General features: G+C 49.7%; 1 protein-coding gene across 1 annotated transcript in view; it reads left to right on the top strand.

The window, feature by feature from the left end:
* Positions 1-21,316, top strand: part of sptbn5 (spectrin, beta, non-erythrocytic 5) — a 635,480-nt gene that overhangs the window by 22,953 nt on the left and 591,211 nt on the right. The window contains exons 3-7 of the mRNA XM_070878655.1: positions 3,587-3,754; positions 4,317-4,433; positions 7,384-7,541; positions 15,664-15,892; positions 17,925-18,556. Coding sequence (XP_070734756.1) covers positions 3,587-3,754; positions 4,317-4,433; positions 7,384-7,541; positions 15,664-15,892; positions 17,925-18,556 — 1,304 coding nt within the window. The remainder of the gene's footprint in view (positions 1-3,586; positions 3,755-4,316; positions 4,434-7,383; positions 7,542-15,663; positions 15,893-17,924; positions 18,557-21,316) is intronic.

The raw sequence follows: 21,316 nt of genomic DNA, 5'->3' as shown, positions 1-21,316 counted from the left end.
CCGTGCAGTGCCCATGGGACAGTAAAATTACACACTACTACTCCAGCTCCGTGGGCTCAATTTTCCCCAGTAATGCGCCGTTTTTTTTGGGAGCAGGCTGCTTTTTCTGGCCTAACTTAAAAATCCCCAGTTTCCCCAATCAATTTGCACCAGCGTAACTCAGTTAATTACAAATTTTTTAAGTCAGTTTTTTTTTCAGCCAAAGGGGGCGTAACCAGCCACCTATGCCACTTCTGGCCATTTAGGGAAGTTTGGCCAGCTGAGAGTTACTCCAGTTCTGATTAGGCCAGCATATGTGGCCTGTCCTGAAAAACCTTCCCTAGAGTTAAGGAAATCGGCGTAGGTAAGGTAATCGGCGCAGCAGATGCCCGGACACACTGAAAACACATAGCAGCAACTTACCTCTAAACCCGCCCGAAGGCTGTCCGGTTCCATTCTCAGTCCCCGGTTCAGAGAGAGAGATATCCAACGGGGAAACATACAACACTTTTTTTTTGCTGTACTTGGACCCCAAAAAAACACAGTGACGCGTCACAATGTCCCTCCCCTTTAGTTAAAGAGGAGGACCGCTGCGAGCTCTGCAGCCACTTCAATGGCGCCCACTGGGCCACCAGGGCGGGCTATGGCCGGGCCAGCTGCCAAGAGGGGGTGCCGGGCTGCCTGTGGGTGCCTGGCCGAGCCCGTAGCCACCATTGTCGGGCCGAATCCAGAGTCGGTCGACAATTAAATTAAAATGGCGGCCGCATATGTGCGCCCTCCCCTTTAAGAGCAGAAGCGTCGCCCAACCACTGGCAGCTTCCCACCGGGGTGGCCGCTCTGCTCCCACGGGGCAATTTCCATCGCGGGGTGGAAAGGGGTCACTGCCGGTTGGTAAGGGGTCGACGTGTGCCCGACGCGGCGGGAAAATGGGCGGCACGGTCACCTCCTCCGCCGGAAAAAGTAACAAGGGCAATGTCCCGATTGTCGGCCACTCCGCCCCGACTGAGCGGTAACTCCTTTCTGCCCCGTAATGGCTCTTTAAAAAAAAAAGGGGGGCAATTTTGGCCCCCAAGTCTCTCCAGCCAGGGGAAACAGCCTCTTGGCATCTACCATGCCAAGCCCTAATAATTTTATACGTTTCTCATTCTTCTAAACTTCAGAGAATACAGGCCCATTCTACTCAATCTCTCATTCCAGGAATCAATCTTGTGAACCTCTTGCACTCCCTCTAAGGCAAGTTTATCCTTCCTTTAAGGAGATCCAAACTGTACATAGTACTCCAAATGTGGTCTCACCAAGGCCCTATATAATTTCTCACTCCTATACTCAACAACTCCCTTGCAGTAAAGGCTAACATACCATTTGCCTTCCTAATTGCATGTAGTACCTGCATGTTAACTTTTTGTGATTCATGGACAAGGAACAAACCCCTCTGCAGATCAACATTTACTAGTCTCTCACTTTTTAAAAAATATTCTGTTTTTCATTCTTCCTACCAAAGTGACTAATCTCACATTTCCCCACATTATACTCCATCTGCCACCTTACTGCCCACTCACTTAACCTGTCTAGATCTCTTTAGAGTCTCTTTGCATCCTCCTCACAGCTTGCTTTCCCACATAGCTTTGTAACTTCAGCAAACTTGGATACATTGCACTCGGTCCCTTCATCTAAGTCACTGATATAGATTGTGAATAGCTGAGGCCCAAACACTGACCCTTGTGGCACCCCACTAGTTGCAGCCTGTCAACCCAAAAATGACCTGTTTATCCTCTGCTTTCTGTCCTTCTGGCATTAAAGTTGCTGGTATGAGGCAAGCTTCCCCACAGAGCTGCTCTCACTACTCTGAAAGCAAATAGCCGACGAGGAAGCTCTGGAGACCAGGTATGAGGCAAGCTTCCCCACAGAGCTGCTCTCACTACTCTGAAAGCAAATAGCCGACGAGGAAGCTCTGGAGACCAGGTATGAAAGCACGCACTCCTATATTCATGACTGCACAGTTGGGCTACAGAGAGACAATGCATTGGTGCAAAGCTCCGCTGCTCCACCTGTTGGTATTCATCATCATAGGCGATCCCTCGAACAAGGATGACTTGCTTCCACAAGAATTCAGTGGTGTTTCAATGAAGGACCTCATGTTCCAGTCCTGAACTCCAGTTGAGGGGGTGGAAGATGTTTGTGCATGGATTTTTTTAACGTGTGGTGACATCAGCCACCACACGGGCTCAACAAAGCTAGGTCTTGGTCCAGTGGCAAGGATTGAATCAGGACGACTGGAGACCTGCTCTGCTGCACGGACTTAGTGTGCACACATATTGCAGTATGGGTTGGCCTGTGTTACCCCTGGGCCCTCGGCTCTTCTGAGCCCCATACCCTCATGTGCCGCACCTTTGCCCACGATGTTCCAGGGCCCGACATTCCAGCTCTATTTATAGCCCCGACCTGCGGTAGTGTTGGTATTACGGTTCCCTGGGTTACTGTCTGTGTCGATGCTGTGATCAAGAGGATGATGTTGGTGATCTTGCACATCATATGGTGAGTTGGGCTCAATATGCCATTCGTAAGGAGCTCTTGATGTCTGCTGTCCACTTAACATGGACTTAAGCCACACTTGTTAGTTGTCTGATCACCAAACAATAAACGCCCATTTTGAAGAAGGGGATATATTAGATTGTCCCTTTGAGGTTGAGGTGGTTCCAAGTTGATATGCCTGATGGTGCAAGCTCATATCCATGTCAACCTCCATGGTAGATTTAGTAATGAGATCTGAACCAGGCAAGTCCACTGTTCTCCAGGGTATTGTTAATTATTAACCTTTTAGACTAGCTAACTAATGGAAATTGCTGAAAACTGGCATCCCTGCAACTCCTCTCCTGATAACTCTGCCAGGCAATCACCTAATCAGCAACGTGGTCTTAATAAGCTGCAGGAAGCTCGGCAGTGGTCTGTACGCGTAAGCGGGTGGAATGATACAGCACAGTAAGAAGCCATTCGTTTGCGTGGTTTTTGCTGATAAGCTCTGGTAATGTCCCTTTATATGTTTTCCAAGCCTAGCTCCACCTAACCTCTCTGAATGTGCTTAAGGGGATCTTCCCATTGGGCAAGAAAGTTCATGCTCCATACTGGGAAAGTAGAAACCCACAGGTGGTTGCAGATTTCTCAGCTTCATTTGGAGACACTAAAATATGGCCATGTGTTTGTGATCATATCAAATATAGGAACAGGAGGAGGCCTGTCCCACTATTCACTTAGACTGGGACTATGGGCGGGGATTAAACAGGTGGGTAGTATCCTTAATAGGGGAGAGTGTACATGAGCTGCGGAAGGCGATTAAACGGATGGGTAGTATCCATGATGGGGGAGAGTGTACATGAGCTGCGGGAGGAGGTTAGTTGGGTGGATAGTATCCTTGATGGGGACAGTGTACATGGGCTGTGGGAGATTAATAGGGTGGGTAGTATCCTTGATCAGGTAAAGTGTTTGCAGACTGTGGGAAGAGATTCGGAGAGTGGGCAGAATGTACATGGCTTTGGATTGAGTGAGATCAAGGGGTTAAATTTGCTCCTATTTGAGATATTTGACATTGCTCTACCTGCATTTGGTTCAGATGAGGATTCACATTAATGACCTGTTCACCGAGCTCCAGGATGGGATTGCCCTCATCCATCTGCTGGAAGCCATCACTGGAGAGAAGCTGAACAGACCCAACCGAGGCAGAATGAGAGTCCACTACCTGGAGAACAATAGCAGGGCCATCAGCTTCCTAAAAACCAAGGTAAAGATACTCTTTACAGTCTGAGTATGAGACCTAGCCCTGCCTCAGCATTTTACTTATGTCCAAATATACCTCATTAGAATAAACTTGTTCTATGTACGATGTCCCTGAGATCCGGTGTGTGTACAATGTTCCTGAGATACAGTGTGTGTACGATGTCCCTGAGATACAGTGTGTGTACGATGTCCCTGAGATACAGTGGGTGTACGATGTCCCTGAGATACGGTGTGTGTACAATGTCCCCGAGATACGGTGTGTGTACGATGTCCCTGAGATACGGTGTGTGTACGATGTCCCTGAGATACGGTGTGTGTACGATGTCCCTGAGATACAGTGTGTGTACGATGTCCCTGAGATACGGTGTGTGTACAATGTCCCCGAGATACGGTGTGTGTACGATGTCCCTGAGATACGGTGTGTGTACGATGTCCCTGAGATACGGTGTGTGTACGATGTCCCTGAGATACGGTGTGTGTACGATGTCCCTGAGATACGGTGTGTGTACGATGTCCCTGAGTTGTGTTTTTTAAACGTACTATTTTGCTGGTTTTGTTGCTCACAGATAAATGTGGACCTGATTGGTCCTGAAAACATTGTGGATGGTGACCGCACCCTAATCCTGGGTCTGATCTGGATGATTATCCTGCGTTTTGTGATGGCCTCCATCGCACTCAATGAGGTAAGACAAACGTGTCCTACTTGGGGTAAAGGACTGCTCGGAATATGCACAGATAGGACCGATCTGGTGAAATGTGAGACATGCTTCATGCATGTGATTGATTGCACAGTCTGCCACTCCCTCCATCTACGCAGCGATGTGACTGGGCAGAGCAGCTGGATACACCCGATCCCATTATACTCCAGTACTTCTGGCTCAATGGTACCAATGGTCCAGTGTCTTGGATGGAGTATAAAAGCAGGGAAGTCTCGCTACAGTTATACAGGATATTGGTGAGGCCACACCTGGAATACTGCGTGCACTTTTGGTTTCCATAGTTAAGAAAGGATATACTTGCCTTGGAGGCAGTTCAGAGAAGGTTCACTAGGTTGATTCTGGAGATGAGGGGGTTGACTTATGAGAAAAAATTGAGTAGGTTGGGCCTCTACTCATTGGAATTCAAAAAATTGAGAGGTGATCTTATCGAAACGTATAAGATTATGAGGGAGCTTGACAAGGTGGATGCAGAGAGGATGTTTCCACTGATGGGGGAGACTAGAACTAGGGGGCATAATCTTAGAATAAGGGGCTGCCCATTTAAAACTGAGATGAGGAAACATTTATTTTCTCAGGGGGTTGTAAATCTGTAAAATTCGCTGCCTCAGAGAGCTGTGGAAGCTGGGACATTGAATAAATTTAAGATGGAGATAGACACAGTTTCTTAACCAATAAGGGAATAAGGGGTTATGGGAAGTGGACCTGAGTCCATGATCGGATCAGCCATGATCATATTAAATGGCGGAGCAGGCTCGAGGGGCCATATGGCCTACTCCTGCTCCTATTTCTTATGTTCTTATGTTCTCTTGATACCAAAGGTGTGCCAGGCTGGTTGTAGTGTTGTTAACAGCTCAAACAAATAGGGACTTCTGAATAAACTGTCTGTCGATATTCGCAGTTATGTTAATAAGGCTCGCTATCAGAATATTTCTGGGGCAGTCTTCATGCGGTTAATAGGTACCAGTGGAGGGCACAGATTGTCTTCAGCTCCTGCTGCGAACATTAGTTGCCTGTCGTCATATTTAAGACAGAAAGCTTCATGTGCGCTTAATTACTTTGTAGTTCGGAGGCTTGTTATGTAAGAGCTAACTTTTACACATATGCCGCTAACAGGAATGAGCTGAAAGATTGGTGGATGAATCTATTTTTGGCGGCATGAGTTGGGAAAGAATTATAGATCATGGCATATTTGATGTCCATTCATAAGGATTAACATCTCACTGAAGAATGGCACCTCTGGCAATGCTGCACCTCTTCAGTATTGCACTGGTGTGTTAGCCTAGATTACGTGACCAAGTCCATCATAGGCAATCTCTCGAAACGAGGATGACTGGCTTCCACGTCAAAAAGGGATGAGTTCACAGGTGTTTCAATGAAGGACATAATATTCTAGGTCCCGAACTACATGTTGAAAGGTGGAAGATGCCTGTGCATGGATTTTTTAACGTGTGGTGACCGTTGCACACCAGCCACCACATTGGCTTGACAGAACTAGGTCTTGGTCCAGTGGCAAGGATTACCCAAGACGACTGGAGACCAGCTCTGCTGCACGGACCTAGTGCGCACATATATCGCAGTGTGGGCTGGCCCGTGCTGCCCTTGGGCCCCTGGCCCCGAACTCACGCCTCTCCTGGGCCCCAATCACATCCCTCTACAATCTCTCATCGCTCCTTCGCCTCGACCTCGCCGCTCCTGCTGTACCTGCCCATGCTCCAATCAGCGACCTGGATCTTGGTGACATCCCTCTTCATTGCCGTTGCTCTCCTGCTCCAGCAATTTCTGGAATGTTAGCCTAGATTACGTGACCAAGTCCTTAGCTGGTGCTTTAACTGGGTCAGAGGCAAGAGTGGGTCTAATGGAGCCAAGCTTACAGCTGAAGCTTGATGAAGTTGCATATTAAACGACATGCATTTTCAGAAAACTTGTGACAGTGTTGTTGCACATTGGTGAGTACTGAAAAAGGCCTGACACTTGGTATATGGGATACGTATGGTGAGGGGCAGCCTGTGGGTCGGTTGGACTTCTGCTGCTCCTGAACATTCTCGACCCTGAATTTCTTCAAATAATTACAGCGGAAGATCGGCGGGCAAATGCTGGCTTTGCTGTTACACCATAGTCTTGGTGGGAGACTGGGGCAATTCCTGTGCAAGTTCAGGGTGTTGTGTCCTTTGTAAGAAGCACAGGAAACATACCAGAACTGAGAGGTATTAACTATGGGGAAAGATTGAACGGGCTAGGTTCTTTTCTCTAGAAAAGAGAAGACTAAGGGGTGACCTGATGGGGCTTTAAAATTATAAAGGGGTTCGATAGGGTCGATGTAGAGAAGATGTTTCTATTTGTGGAGGAGTCCAAAACTAGGGGCCATAAATATAAGATAGTCACCAATAAATCTAATAAGGAATTCATGAGAAACTTCTTTACCCAGAGAGTGTAGAACTTACTCCCACAGTGAGAAGTTGAGGCGAATAGATTGATGTATTTGAGGGGAAGCTAGATAAACACATGAGGGAGAAAGGAGTAGAAGGATATGCTGATAGGGTGAGATGGAGTAGGGTGGGAGGGGGTTTATGTGGAGCATAAACACCGGCACGGATCCGTTGGACCAAATGGCCAGTTTCTGTGCTGTGCATTCTGTGCAATTTTATGTATATTTATGAAAGTGGGCTTTATAACTGCAGGATTGACTCTGGACTGCATAAAGTAAAGCCGCTGCAGCTTGAGCTGGTGTCCTGTGCTAGTTGCTGGTGTGGAGTATACTGCACGTTTGACACTGTCCTCTGCTGCGTGGAGCAGCTTGGTTCTATCTTTGAGACTGGGTTGTGTTCCCTGACTGCACCAACCCCTGCTGGTCAGATTCAGGGGCTGCTGACTGCTTTGAAGTCTGCTCACTCAAAAACTTTCTGTACTGTGCTAGGATGAGTTTGATGCCAGCAGTGCCAAGCGTTCTGCCAAGGAGGCTCTGCTGATTTGGTGCCAGCGAAAGACGGCCGGATATGAGAACGTTGATATTCAGAACTTCTCATCGAGCTGGAAAGATGGACTGGCCTTCAATGCAATTATTCACGCTCACAGGTAATCACAAACTCAGTTCAGTTATTCGGATCTGCAAAGAATGTTTAATTTACACTCTGAGGAATTGAGCAAAATATTAGGTAGAAACGTGTGAGATTTCAAATCCTTTTGGATTATTGGTACAGTGTGTAAGGCACCAGACCACTCGCGTGTGCTGCATCATGATGAACGAGGAGCCACAGGAGGCTGCAGATTCACGGGGGTCACGGTGGGCACGGGGTCATGGTGGGTACGGAAGGCATGGAGTCACGGTGGGCATGGAAGGCACGGAGTCACGGAGTCATGGTGGTCACAGTGGGCATTGTGGTCACGAGGTCACGGTGGGCATGGGGTCACGGTGGGCACAGAGTCACGGTGGGCACAGAGTCACAGTGGGCACAAAGGGATTTGGTTTACCACAATTACCCTGAGTGTCACCAGGATGTGGCCAGTGACCTCTACTGGAAACTGCACATATGTATGTTGAGTGGAGAGAGGAAGGGGTGGACTATGGCAGACCCCACTATTCAATAACCTGCCAATGCCATTGCATGGCAACTGCCCATGAGGTGCTGAAGAGTAGCCTACTTCCTGGAATTGAACCCCAGCGTGAATCAGCTCGCCTGAGAGTATTGCAATTATTCTATCCAGCCCATGTTTAATACATAACATGAAATGTCCACAGTGGTGAAATAATAGAAACACACATCACATAGCCTTCACAACACCTTGCCAGGGATGCACCAGGGATAGTCTGACTGAGGAATGGACCCAGACGTCCTGTCTCCATTTGCTTCAGTTTTCAGGCATCAACTGGACTCTCTCACGTGCTCACATAGGTGAAAAACGGTACAATTGCAAGCTTTCCTACTTCTGTTGCCAGCTCACCCGATGCATCAAGGGAGGCATGAGTGGAGCCCAGAATCTCTGTACTTCTGGCAGGTGTTAGGGTCACCTACACAAGGGGGAAAACCCTATCAAATATTATAGGGTGCACTAAATACGATGCATTTTCCATGCTCAAGTGACAAGTAACAAATAGGTGGGCAGAATAGTGGCAAATGGAATTTAATCTGGATAATTGTGAGGTAATGCATTTGGGGAGGTCTAACAAGGCAACAGAATACACATTAAATGGTATGACACTGAGAAGTGTTGATGAACCTTGGAGTGCATGTCCACAGATCCCTGAAGGTAGCAGGCCAGGTAGATAAGGTGGTTAAGAAGGCACAGAGAATACTTGCCTTTATTAGCCGAAGCATAGAATATAAGAGCAGGGGGATTATGCTTGAACTGTATAAAACACTGGTTAGGCCACAGCTGCAGTACTGTGTGCAGTTCTGGTCACCACATTAAAGGAAGGACCTGATTGCACTGGAGAGGGTACAGAGGAGATTTACGAGGATATTGCCAGGAGTGGAGAATCTTAGCTCTGAGGACAGATTGGAGAGGCTGGGTTTGTTTCCTTGGAACAGCGGAGGCTGAGGGGAGATCTCATTGAGGTGTATAAAATTATGAGGCGCCTAGATATATTGGATAGAAAGGCCCTATTTCATTTAGTCGAGGGCTCAACAACCAGGTGACATAAATTTAAAGTAATTGGTAGAAGGTTTGGAGGGGATTTGAGGGGACATTTCTTCATGTAGAAGGTTGTGGAGGTCTGGAACTCACTGCCTGAAAGGGTGGTAGAGGCAAAAAGTACTTGGATGTGCACTTGAAGTGCCGTAACCTACAGGGCTATGGACCTAGAGCTGGAACGTGGGATTAGGCTGGATAGCCTCTTGTTGGCCGGCGTGGACATGGTGGGCCGAAATGGCCTCCTTCCATGCTGTAAACGTCTATGATTCTATGATTATGCATACACACATGTGCATCCATGCTCACTGGTGCATCTTTCTGCTGCCCTTTTATCCAAAATGTCCAACTTTTCCCACATTCTACCTGACATAAACCAGAGGTGATCCAAAACTTGGCTGCCCGTATCCTAACTCGCACCAAGTCCCGCTCACCCATCACCTTTGTGCTCACTGACCTATATTGGCTTCCGGTTAAGCAATGCCTTGATTTCCAAATTCTCATCCTTATTTTCAAATCCATCATTGGCCTTGCCCCTCCCTATCTCTGTAATCTCCGCCAGCCCCATAAACCCGGCACTCCTCCAATTCTGCCCTACTGAGCATCCCTGATTATAATCGCTCCACCATTGGTGGCTGTGCCTTCTGTTGCCGAGGCCCCAAACTCTGGAACTCCCTGCCTAAACCTCTCCGCCTCTCTACCTCTCTTTCCTCCTTCAAGACGCTCCTTAAAAAGTACCTCTTTGACCAAACTTTTGGTCACCTGCACTAATTTCTACTTATGCGGCTCGGTGTCAAACTTTTATCTCAGAATACTCCTGTGGAGCGCCTTGGGACGTTTCATTACATTAAAGGTGCTATATAAATACAAATTGTTGTTCTCTCCTCAAGGCACTGACTCTTGCTATGTAATGGCACCAGCAGCCCTCTGCTAACTGACCATGACACTATTCCACCGTTACAACCAATCCCCACCCTGTCCTCATCTGATGTATGTACACACTCACACACACACACCCTCACATCGCCCACATCCCCCACAGCCTCACACCCCAGCCTCACACCCCACACCCCCCACCCTCACACACATCCTCACACCTCACACCCCCCATCCTCACACCCCCCACCCAACACCCCCCCACATCCCCTACACCCCCCCCACATCCCCTACACACCGCCCCCACATCCCCTACACACTGCCCCCACATCCCCTACACACCCCCCACACAAAGTCCTGTTCCCTCAGTACAGATTCACACGAGGTATGTAGTGAAGTCAAGGTCACTCTGGATCTGCACCTTTATTTCACAGCTCTGGAATGCTGCACTTGCCTGAGACCTGTCCTTATATACCTGTCCCTTGCAAGTGCACCCCCGGTGGTAAGGTATGCTGGTGGTTACAGGTCATATCTTATTACAGTCATGTATAGCATGTTAGGATACAGTTATATATAATGATGTAAGATACATGACATCACCCTCCCCCAAGGTCTTATTGTCTTTATAGGTTCAGTCTCTCAGGTGGTCTACGCTCTCGCGTGGAGCGTCTGAGTTGTGGTTCAGTTGTTTGCCTTGGTGTCTGTTTTTCTTTGGGTGTGGTTGCTGGTATCTCGCCTGGGCTGTCTGTTTCGATTGGTGTGATTGTTGTTGACTCGCCTGGGCTGTCTGTTGGGATTGCCCTTTCCTCAGGTTGTTCCCTCTGTCTGTCCGCCAGGTGTGGTGCAAGTTCCACATTGTAGTCTGCCTCTGGTTCCGCAGTGTTGTTGCTAAATCTGCTTTTGACTTGGTCGACATGCCTCCGGCAGGTTTTGCCATTGTCCATTTGTACTACCAGTAGCCTGTTTCCTTCCTTGCCCGTTACTGTCTCTACAAGCCATTTGGGACCCCTGCCATAGTTTAGTACAAACACTTTGTCCCCTATCTCATTCCATCTCCCCCTCAAATTTCTGTCATGGTACTCAGTCAGCTTACGGCGCTTTGCCTCAACGATTTTGTGCATGTCTGGGAGGATTAATGAGAGCCTTGTTTTTAAACTCCTTTTCATCAACAGTTGCGCGGCGGGGGATCCCAGTCAATGAGTGCGGACGAGATCTGTATGCCAGCAGCAGTCGCGACAGGCGACCCTGCAGCGTGGGACCTTGAATTTTAAGCATGCCTTGTTTAAAGATTTGCACTGCTATCTCCACCTGGCCGTTGGAGGCCGGCTTGAACGGTGCCGTCTTGATGTGATTTATGCCGTAGTCAATTTTAAAATCTTGGAATTCTGTGCTGGTGAAGCACGGACCATTGTCACTGACCAATATGTCAGGGATTCCGTGCGTTGCAAACATGGTTGCGAGGCTCTCCACACTGGTGGAGATTGTGCTCGAGTTTAAAATGGTGCATTCGATCCACTTTGAAAATGCATCTACAACTACGAGGAACATTTTGCCCATGAATGGGCCCGCATAGTCTACGTGCACCCGCGACCACGGTTTGGTAGGCCAGGGCCAGGGGAGCCTCCCGGGGGGCATTGCTGAGTTGGGCACAAATGGTGCACCTTCGGACGCAGAGCTCCAAGTCCGCGTCAATACCAGGCCACCAGACGTGGGATCTGGTTATGGCCTCCATGAGAACGATCCCCGGGTGCTCGCGGTGGAACTCCCAGACAAATGCCTCTCTGCCTCGCAGAGGCATGACTACTCGGCTGCCCCACATCAGGCAGTCTGCTTGTAGTGATAGCTCATGCATGCGCCCGTGAAAGGGTTTTAATTCCTCGGGGCAGGCATCGCGAGCCTCTGCCCAATCACCGGTTAGGACACATCTTTTTACTAAGGATAACATGGGGTCGCTGGTCGTCCAGGCTCTGATTTGGCGAGCCGTCATGGGCGAACCTGTGGACTCAAAGGCATTGATTGCCATGACTATCTCATAGTCCTGTTTTTCAGACCCTTCTGTGGTCGCCAGGGGTAGCCTGCTGAGCGCGTCGGCACAGTTGTCTGTGCCTGGCCTGTGCCTTATGGTATAGTCGTAGGATGCCAGCATGAGTGCCCACCGTTGAATTCGCACCGAGGCGTTGGCGTTTATTGCCTTGCTCTCGGATAGGAGGGACGTGAGGGGCTTGTGGTCAGTTTCTAATGCGAACTTGGCCCCGAAAAGGTATTAGTGCATCTTTTTGATACCGTACATGCACGCGAGCGCGTCCTTCTCTACCATTCCGTACCCACGTTCCGCCCGCGAAAGTGACCTGGAAACATAAGCTATGGGTTGTAATTTGCCCGCACTATTGACATGTTGTAAAACGCACCCGACCCCATACGCTGACGCATCGCATGTGAGAACTAGCTTTTTACCTGGATCAAAGAAAGTCAAAACACCGTTGGAACACAGAAGGTTGCGTGCCTTATTGAAGGCGCATTCCTGGGCGTCCCCCCAAAACCAATCGCACCCCTTCCTGAGTAGCACGTGGAGAGGCTCCAGCAGTGTGCTTAAGTTCTGCATAAAGTTCCCAAAGTAATTGAGTAGCCCGAGAAAGGCGCGCAGTTCTGAGACATTCCGGGGCCTGGGTGCCAGGCGAATTGCTTGTTTTGGACTCTGTTGGGTGGATTCCATCAGCGGCAATCCTTCTGCCCAAAAATTCAACCTCGGGTGCGAGAAACAGGCACTTGGATTTCTTGACTCGTAGGCCTACCCGATCCAACCGCTTTAGTACTTCCTCCAAATTATGGAGATGGGAATCGGTGTCCCTGCCTGTGATAAGTATGTTGTCTTGAAATACAGCCGTCCCCGGGATGGACTTGAGCAGACTCTCCATGTTGCGCTGGAATATGGCAGCTGCCGACCTGATGCCGAATGGGCATTGATTGTACATGAAAAGGCCTCGATGTGTGTTGATGGTGGTGAGTAGCTTGGAATCTTCGGTCAATTCTTGCATCGTATACACAGATGTGAGGTCTAGTTTTGAGAAAAGTTTACCTCCAGCCAATGTGGCAAATAAGTCCTCCGCTCTGGGCAGCGGGTACTGGTCCTGTAGGGAGACTCTGTTTATGGTAGATTTGTAGTCCCCACAGATTCGTACGGATCCATCAGGCTTCATGACTGGGACGATGGGACTTGCCCAGTCGCTAAATTCCACAGGTGATATAATGCCTTCCCGCAGAAGCCTGTCTAGTTCGTGTTCAATCTTTTCCCTCATCACATAGGGTACAGCTCTGGCCTTGTGATGGACCGGTCTAGCATCCTGTGTGATGTAGATTTTAGCTTTGGCCCCTTTGAAAGTGCCCACACCTGGCTGAAGAGATGTTCAAATCGCTTTATAACTGTTGAGCAGGAGGTCCGTTCCTCTAATGATATGGCATGGACATCATCCCATTTCCAGTTTAGTTTTGCCAGCCAGCTTCTCCCCAGCAGTGCTGGGGGGTCTCCGGGGACAATCCACAGGGGAAGTCAGTTCACTGTCCCTTTGTGTGTGACAGAGAGCATGGCGCTGCCGCGGACTGGTACGATTTCTTTGGTATAGGTCCTTAGTTTGGTGTCGACCCTTGTGAGTTTTGGTCTGTCTCTTTTATGCGGCCACAGTTGTTCAAATTGTTGAGCGCCCATGAGAGATTGACTCGCTCCCGTATCCAGCTCCATGTTGACAGGTATCCCGTGAGTAGGACCCTCATCATTATAGGAGACGTCCTGTTGTAGGAGCAGCGGCCATTGATCGTGTTGACCCATTGTACATTGGTGTCCCGGGTACTGTCCCCACCGTCTTCTGGTCTGCTTTCCGACTCATCCGATTCGTATACCAGCCAAGCTGCCGTTTTTTTGCACATGCGGGCCAAATGTCCTGTGTATTCACAGTTCCTGCAAACAGCCTGCTGAAATCGACATCCCCTTGACGAGTGTCCACCCTCACACCTCCAGCACAGACTGCTTCCATTGTTCCCAAAGAATGAGCTGCGTCTGGCTGATCTCTCTTGAGCTTCTCTCAGTTTGTCGTTGATTGCTCGCATTGTGGGTTGATGAGGTGTGAACGGCCATTCCTGTGGCCCTCGATGGCTTCTGGCGCCACTGCCTGCTGTCGAGAGCCTGTCCTCCCGGTTTTGTCTGTATGTGGGGGTAGCAGCTTGTTTAATGCTGTGAACTTCTTGTTCCGATATTTTGTTAGTTGTCGTACCTGCATTGTAAATCAACCTCGTTTCTTCTTCCCCTACCAAGAATGTCTGTGCAACAAGTGCTGCTGCCTCTAAGGTCAAGTTCTTGGTCTCTATGAGTTTTTGGAATATGCCTGCGTGGCCTATTCCTTCAATGAAAAAGTCTCTCAGCATTTCTCTCCTCAGTTCATCGGAGAACTCACATAAACTAGTCAACCTCCGAAGTTCCGCCACGAAGTCGGGTATGCTCTGGCCCACACAGCGTCTGTAGTTGTAGAACCTGTGTCTGGCCATGTGTAGGCTGCTCGCTGGCTTCAGGTGGTCTCTTACCAGTGTGCTCAATTCTTCAAACGACTTGCTTGCTGGTTTCTCAGGTGCCAGCAGATCCTTTATTAAAGCGTATGTTTTCGAGCCACAGCTGGTCAAGAGATGGGCTCTTCTCTTGTTTGCCTTATCGTCGCCTAACCAGTCTTTGGTTACAAAGCTTTGCTGGAGCCTTTCTATAAAGTCCTCCCAATTGTCTCCAGCATTGTACTTTTCATCTGATCCGTTGTTCGCCATTCTGTGGATTCTGTAATCCCGTAACTCATCACCACTGTAAAGTCCTGTCCCCTTAGTACAGATTCACACGAGGCATGTAGTGAAGTCAAGGTCACTCTGGACCTGCACCTTTTATTTCACAGCTCTGGAATGCGGCACTTGCCTGAGACCTGTCCTTATATACCTGTCTCTTGCAAGTGCACCCCTGGTGGTAAGGTATGCTGGTGGTTACAGGTCATATCTTATTACAGTCATGTATAGCATGTTAGGATACAGTTATATATAATGATGTAAGATACATGACACCCCCCACACCCCCCATACACACCCCCCACATATCCTCCACACACCCCACGCCGCCACACATCCCCACGCCCCCACACAGCCTCACATCCCCCCACACCCCCCCATATCCCCGCACCTCACCCCCCCACACCCTTCCCACACCCTCACACATCCCCACACACACCCCCCCCACACTTCCCACACCCCCCACACACCCTCCAAACACCCTCCCCACACCCTACACACCCCCACATCCCCCCGCACCCCACCCCCTTCCCACACCCCACCACACCCCCCCCACACACATCCCCATACACACACTTCCCACACGCCCCACACATCCCACACACCCTCCCCACACACACTCCCCACACACACTCCCCACATACCTCTCGCCCCACACATGCCCCACACACACCACACACACCCCCCACAACCCCATACACCCCCCACCCCCAACACCACACATCCAACACCGCACACCACACCCCACACTCCACATCACACTCCACACACTCTCTGAGCCTTGTATTTTGATGTTAATGAGTTACACAGACCCATACTGTTGCTAATATTTTTAAAGAAATGTATTTAATGAATGAAAGTTTCTTGGTATAATTTGCAGACCTGATCTGATAAACTACATGTGCCTGAAACCAAACCAGGCGATTGTAAACCTAACTAATGCCTTCGATGTTGCGGAGAAGACACTGGGCATTTCCAAGCTCCTAGACCCAGAGGATGTGGCCGTCCCACACCCAGACGAGAAGTCTATCATGACCTACGTGTCTCTGTACTACCATTACTTCTCCAAAATGAAGCAGGACCAGACTGTGCAGAAGAGGGTTGGAAAGGTATTGCAAGTGACACCTTTACTTATGTCATTAGTAATTTCAGGAGAATCCCCAACCATACAATTTAAACATTAGTTCATTATCAATCTGTTGAGGCACCTCTCGTGGTTTAGATAAAATATAGTGGTATTTTAGAGGTTTTTTTGAAGAGGCTTTTTGCCCAGGGGGTTGGGGGGTGGGTGGGGGGGGTGCGGAGGGGGCGGTGGAAATGCTACTGGTTTGCGGGAAATTGCCCGAGAGTTTGCGGAGGCACTGCCATGTGATAGAATCATAGAAATTTAGCACAGAAGGAGGCTATTTCGGCCGATTGTGTCCATGCTGGCTGACAAAGAGCTATCCACTCTAATCCCACTTTCCAGCACTTGGTCCGTAGCCCTGTAGGTTACAGCACTTCAAGTGCTCATCCAAGTACTTTTTGAATGTGGTGAGGTTCCTGCCTCGGGGAGTTCCAGACCCCCACCACCCTCTGGGTGATAAAAATTCCTCTCAAATCCCCTCTAAACCTTCTACCAATTACTTTAAATCTATGACCCCTGGTTGTTGACTCCTCTGCCAGGGGAAATAGGTCCTTTCTATCCACTCTATCTAGGCCCCTCATAATTTTATACACCTCAATAAGGTCTCCCCTTAGTCTTCTCTGTTCCAAAAAAAACTAACCCAGCCTATCCAATCTTTCCTCATCGCTAAAATTCTCCAGTCAAGGTAACATCCTTGTAAATCTCCTCTGTACCCTCTCTAGTGCAATCACATCTTTCCTGTAAAGTGGTGACCAGAACTGCACGCAGTACTCTAGCTGCGGCCTAACCAATGTTTTATACAGTTCAAGCATAACCTCCCTGCTCTTGTATTCTATGCCTCGGCTAATAAAGGCAAGTATTCTGTATTCTTGACTACGTTATATACCTGGCCTGCTACTTTCAGGGATCAATGTACATGTACTCCAAGGTCCCTTTGTTCCTCTACACTTCTCAGTGTCCTACCATTTAATGTGTATTCCCCTGCCTTGTTAGCCCTCCCCAAATGCATTACCTCACACTTCTCAGGATTGAATTCCATTTGCCACTGTTCTGCCCACCTGACCAATTCATTGATATCTTCCTGCAGATTACAGCTTTCTTCTTCATTATCAACCACACAGCCGATTTTAGTATCATCTGCAAACTTCTTAATCATACCCCTACATTCAAGTCTAAATCATTGATATATACCACAAAAAGCAAGGGACCCAGCACTGAGCCCTGTGAAGCCCCACTGGATACAGCCTTCCAGTCACAATAACACCCATCAACCATTACCCTTTGCTTCCTCCCTCTGATCCAATTTTGCCACTTTGCCCTGGATCCCATGGGCTTTTAATTTCGTGACCAGTCTGCCATGTGGGACCTTATCAAAAGCCTTGCTAAAATCCATATACACTGCATCATATGCACTGTTTTCATCGACCCTCCTTGTTACCTCCTCAAAAAATTCAATCAAGTTAGTCAGACACGACCTTCCCTTAACAAATCCAAGCTGATTGTCCTTGATTAATCCATGTCTTTCTAAATGAAGATTTATCCTGTCCCTCAGGAGTTTTTCCAATAATTTTCCCACCACTGAGGTTAGGCTGACTGGCCTGTTACTACTCGGTCTATCTCTTTCTCCCTTTTTAAACAAAGGTACAACATTAGCAGTCCTCCAGTCCTCTGGCACCTCACCTGGAGCCAGAGAGGATTAGAAAATGATGATCAGAGCCTCTGCTATTTTCTCTTTTGCTTCTCTTAACAGCCTGGGATACATTTCATCACACAACAAAAAAAGTGTTCATTTCGGCAGAGTTTCACAACATTTGTTAAAATGAGTTCATTTCTTTTTAAGGGAGCCTTGAGGCTCCGTGGCCTGTTGTAGATCTGCTCAGCTGATGTCCCTCGGCCTTAGAATATGTGAGGGAATCGTCACAGTCAAGACCCTTAGAAAAAGTCGTGAACTCCCTTAGTGTTGGTAATATACAATTGAATCGGAGACTGAGTTCTGGTTTCTGTTCGTTGTACAGGGTATTTTTCTTCATAAGGCCAATGAAGACCTCAAAGATGAATACCAGGTATTGGTATCTGACCTGCTACAGTGGATCAAAGAAAAGGTGATGGAGCTGAATGATCGGCACTTCCCCAACTCGCTGAAAGGCATGCAGAAACTGGTGGCAGACTTCAAAACCTTCCGCACAGTGGAGAAACCGCCAAAGTATCAGGAGCGAGGAGTCATTGAGGCTCACCTCTTCAACATCAAGACGAAACTGCGAGCCAATAACATGAGACAGTACGTCCCTCCGGAGGGGACGGCATTGAGCGACATCGAGAAGCACTGGGCCAATCTGGAGAAGTCTGAGTATGAGCGAGAGAAGGCCCTGCAAAAGGAGATGCTGCGGCTGGAGAGGCTGGAGCAACTGGTGCAGCGATTCCAGAAGAAGGCCATGCTGAGAGAGGCTTACCTCAGTGATATGAGATCAGTTGTTGCCAAACAAAAAGTCAATGTGGAGAGCATAGAGGAAGCAGAGGCTGCCACCAAGAGGCTGGAGGCCATCACCACTGATGTGTTTGCCAGAGAACAGAGATTTAAGGCCCTGGCTGAAATGGCACAGGTCATTGAGAGAGAGAATTACCACAGCAAGATTGAGATAGTGAAGAAGTAAGACTGAGTTACTGCTCGTCCTTCAGCTCAGTATAATATAATTGTGGTTTACAACAACAACTCTTCCATTGAGTGACTGGGTGGGTCAGTGGGTCAGACACTGACCTTTCAGGGTCTGGGTGGGTCAGTGGGTCAGACACTGACCTTTCAGGGTCTGGGTGGGTCAGTGGGTCAGACTCTGTCCTTTCAGGGTCTGGGTGGGTCAGTAGGTCAGACACTGACCTTTCAGGGTCTGGGTGGGTCAGTAGGTCAGACACTGTCCTTTCAGGGTCTCGGTGGGTCAGTAGGTCACACACCGTTCTTTCAGGGTCTGGGTGGGTCACTGGGTCAGACCCTGACCTTTCAGGGTCTGGGTGGGTCAGTGGGTCAGACTCTATCCTTTCAGGGTCTGGATGGGTCAGTGGGTCAGACTCTGTCCTTTCAGGGTCTGGGTGGGTCAGTAGGTCAGACACTGTCCTTTCAGGGTCTGGGTGGGTCAGTGGGTCAGACTCTGTCCTTTCAGGGTCTGGGTGGGTCAGTAGGTCAGACACTGTCCTTTAAAGTCTGGGTGGGTCAGTAGGTCAGACACTGACCTTTCAGGGTCTGAGTGGGTCAGTGGGTCAGACACTTACCTTTCAGGGTCTAGATGGGTCCGTGGGTCAGACTCTGTCCTTTCAGGGTCTGGGTTGTTTGGTGGGTCAGACTCTGTCCTTTCAGGGTCTGGGTGGGTCAGTGGGTCAGACTCTGTCCTTTCAGGGTCTGGGTGGGTCAGTGGGTCAGACTCTGTCCTTTCAGGGTCTGGGTGGGTCAGTGGGTCAGACTCTGTCCTTTCAGGGTCTGGGTGGGTCAGTGGGTCAGACACTGTTCTTTCAGGGTCTGGGTGGGTCAGTGGGTCAGACTCTGTCCTTTCAGGGTCTGGGTGGGTCAGTAGGTCAGGCACTGTCCTTTCAGGGTCTGGGTGGGTCAGTGGGTCAGACACTGTCCTTTCAGGGTCTGGGTGGGTCAGTGGGTCAGACACTGTCCTTTCAGGGTCTGGGTGGGTCAGTGGGTCAGACTCTGTCCTTTCAGGGTCTGGGTGGGTCAGTAGGTCACACACCGTCCTTTCAGGGTCTGGGTGGGTCAGTGGGTCAGACACTGTCCTTTCAGGGTCTGGGTGGGTCAGTGGGTCAGACTCTGTCCTTTCAGGGTCTGGGTGGGTCAGTAGGTCACACACCGTCCTTTCAGGGTCTGGGTAGGTCGGTGGGTCAGACACACCTTTCAGGGTCTGGGTGGGTCAGTGGGTCAGACACTGACCTTTCAGGGTCTGGGTGGGTCAGTAGGTCACACACCATCCTTTCAGGGTCTGGGTGGGTCAGTAGGTCAGACACTTACCTTTCAGGGTCTGGGTGGGTCAGTAGGTCAGACACTGTCCTTTCAGGGTCTGGGTGGGTCAGTAGGTCAGACACTGTCCTTTCAGGGTCTGGGTGGGTCGTAGGTCAGACACTGACCTTTCAGGGTCTGAGTGGGTCAGTGGGTCAGACACTGACCTTTCAGGGTCTAGATGGGTCCGTGGGTCAGACTCTGTCCTTTCAGGGTCTGGGTAGTTTGGTGGGTCAGACTCTGTCCTTTCAGGGTCTGGGTGGGTCAGACTCTGTCCTTTCAGGGTCTGGGTGGGTCAGTGGGTCAGACTCTGTCCTTTCAGGGTCTGGGTGGGTCAGTGGGTCAGACTCTGTCCTTTCAGGGTCTGGGTGGGTCAGTGGGTCAGACACTGTCCTTTCAGGGTCTGGGTGGGTCAGTGGGTCAGACTCTGTCCTTTCAGGGTCTGGGTGGGTCAGTAGGTCAGGCACTGTCCTTTCAGGGTCTGGGTGGGTCAGTGGGTCAGACACTGTCCTTTCAGGGTCTGGGTGGGTCAGTGGGTCAGACACTGTCCTTTCAGGGTCTGGGTGGGTCAGTGGGTCAGACTCTGTCCTTTCAGGGTCTGGGTGGGTCAGTAGGTCACACACCGTCCATTCAGGGTCTGGGTGGGTCAGTGGGTCAGACACTGTCCTTTCAGGGTCTGGGTGGGTCAGTGGGTCAGACACTGACCTTTCAGGGTCTGGGTGGGTCAGTAGGTCACACACCATCCTTTCAGGGTCTGGGTGGGTCAGTGGGTCAGACTCTGTCCTTTCAGGGTCTGGGTGGGTCAGTAGGTCAGACACTGACCTTTCAGGGTCTGGGTGGGTCAGTAGGTCACACACCGTCCTTTCAGGGTCTGGGTGGGTCAGTGGGTCAGACTCTGTCCTTTCAGGGTCTGGGTGGGTCAGTAGGTCAGACACTGACCTTTCAGGGTCTGGATGGGACAGTAGGTCAGACACTGACCTTTCAGGGTCTGGGTGGGTCAGACACTGACCTTTCAGGGTCTGGGTGTGTCAGACACTGTCCTTTCAGGGTCTGGGTGGGTCAGTAGGTCAGACACTGTCCTTTCAGGGTCTGGGTGGGCTAGTAGGTCACACACCGTCCTTTTAGGGTCTGGGTGGGTCAGTGGATCAGACACTGACCTTTCAGGGTCTGGGTGGGTCAGTGGGTCAGACTCTGTCCTTTCAGGGTCTGGGTGGGTCAGTGGGTCAGACTCTGTCCTTTCAGGGTCTGGGTGGGTCAGTAGGTCAGACACTGTCCTTTTAGGGTCTGGGTGGGTCAGTAGGTCAGACACTGACCTTTCAGGGTCTGAGTGGGTCAGTGGGTCAGACACTGACCTTTCAGGGTCTGGGTGGGTCAGTGGGTCAGACACTGGTCCTTTCAGGGTCTGGGTGGGTCAGTAGG

This window comes from Pristiophorus japonicus, chromosome 4, assembly GCF_044704955.1.
Source record: "Pristiophorus japonicus isolate sPriJap1 chromosome 4, sPriJap1.hap1, whole genome shotgun sequence".
Lineage (NCBI taxonomy): Eukaryota > Metazoa > Chordata > Chondrichthyes > Pristiophoridae > Pristiophorus > Pristiophorus japonicus.
The sequence above is the reverse complement of the archived record's forward strand: the minus strand, read 5'-3'. Positions and strand labels throughout refer to the sequence as shown.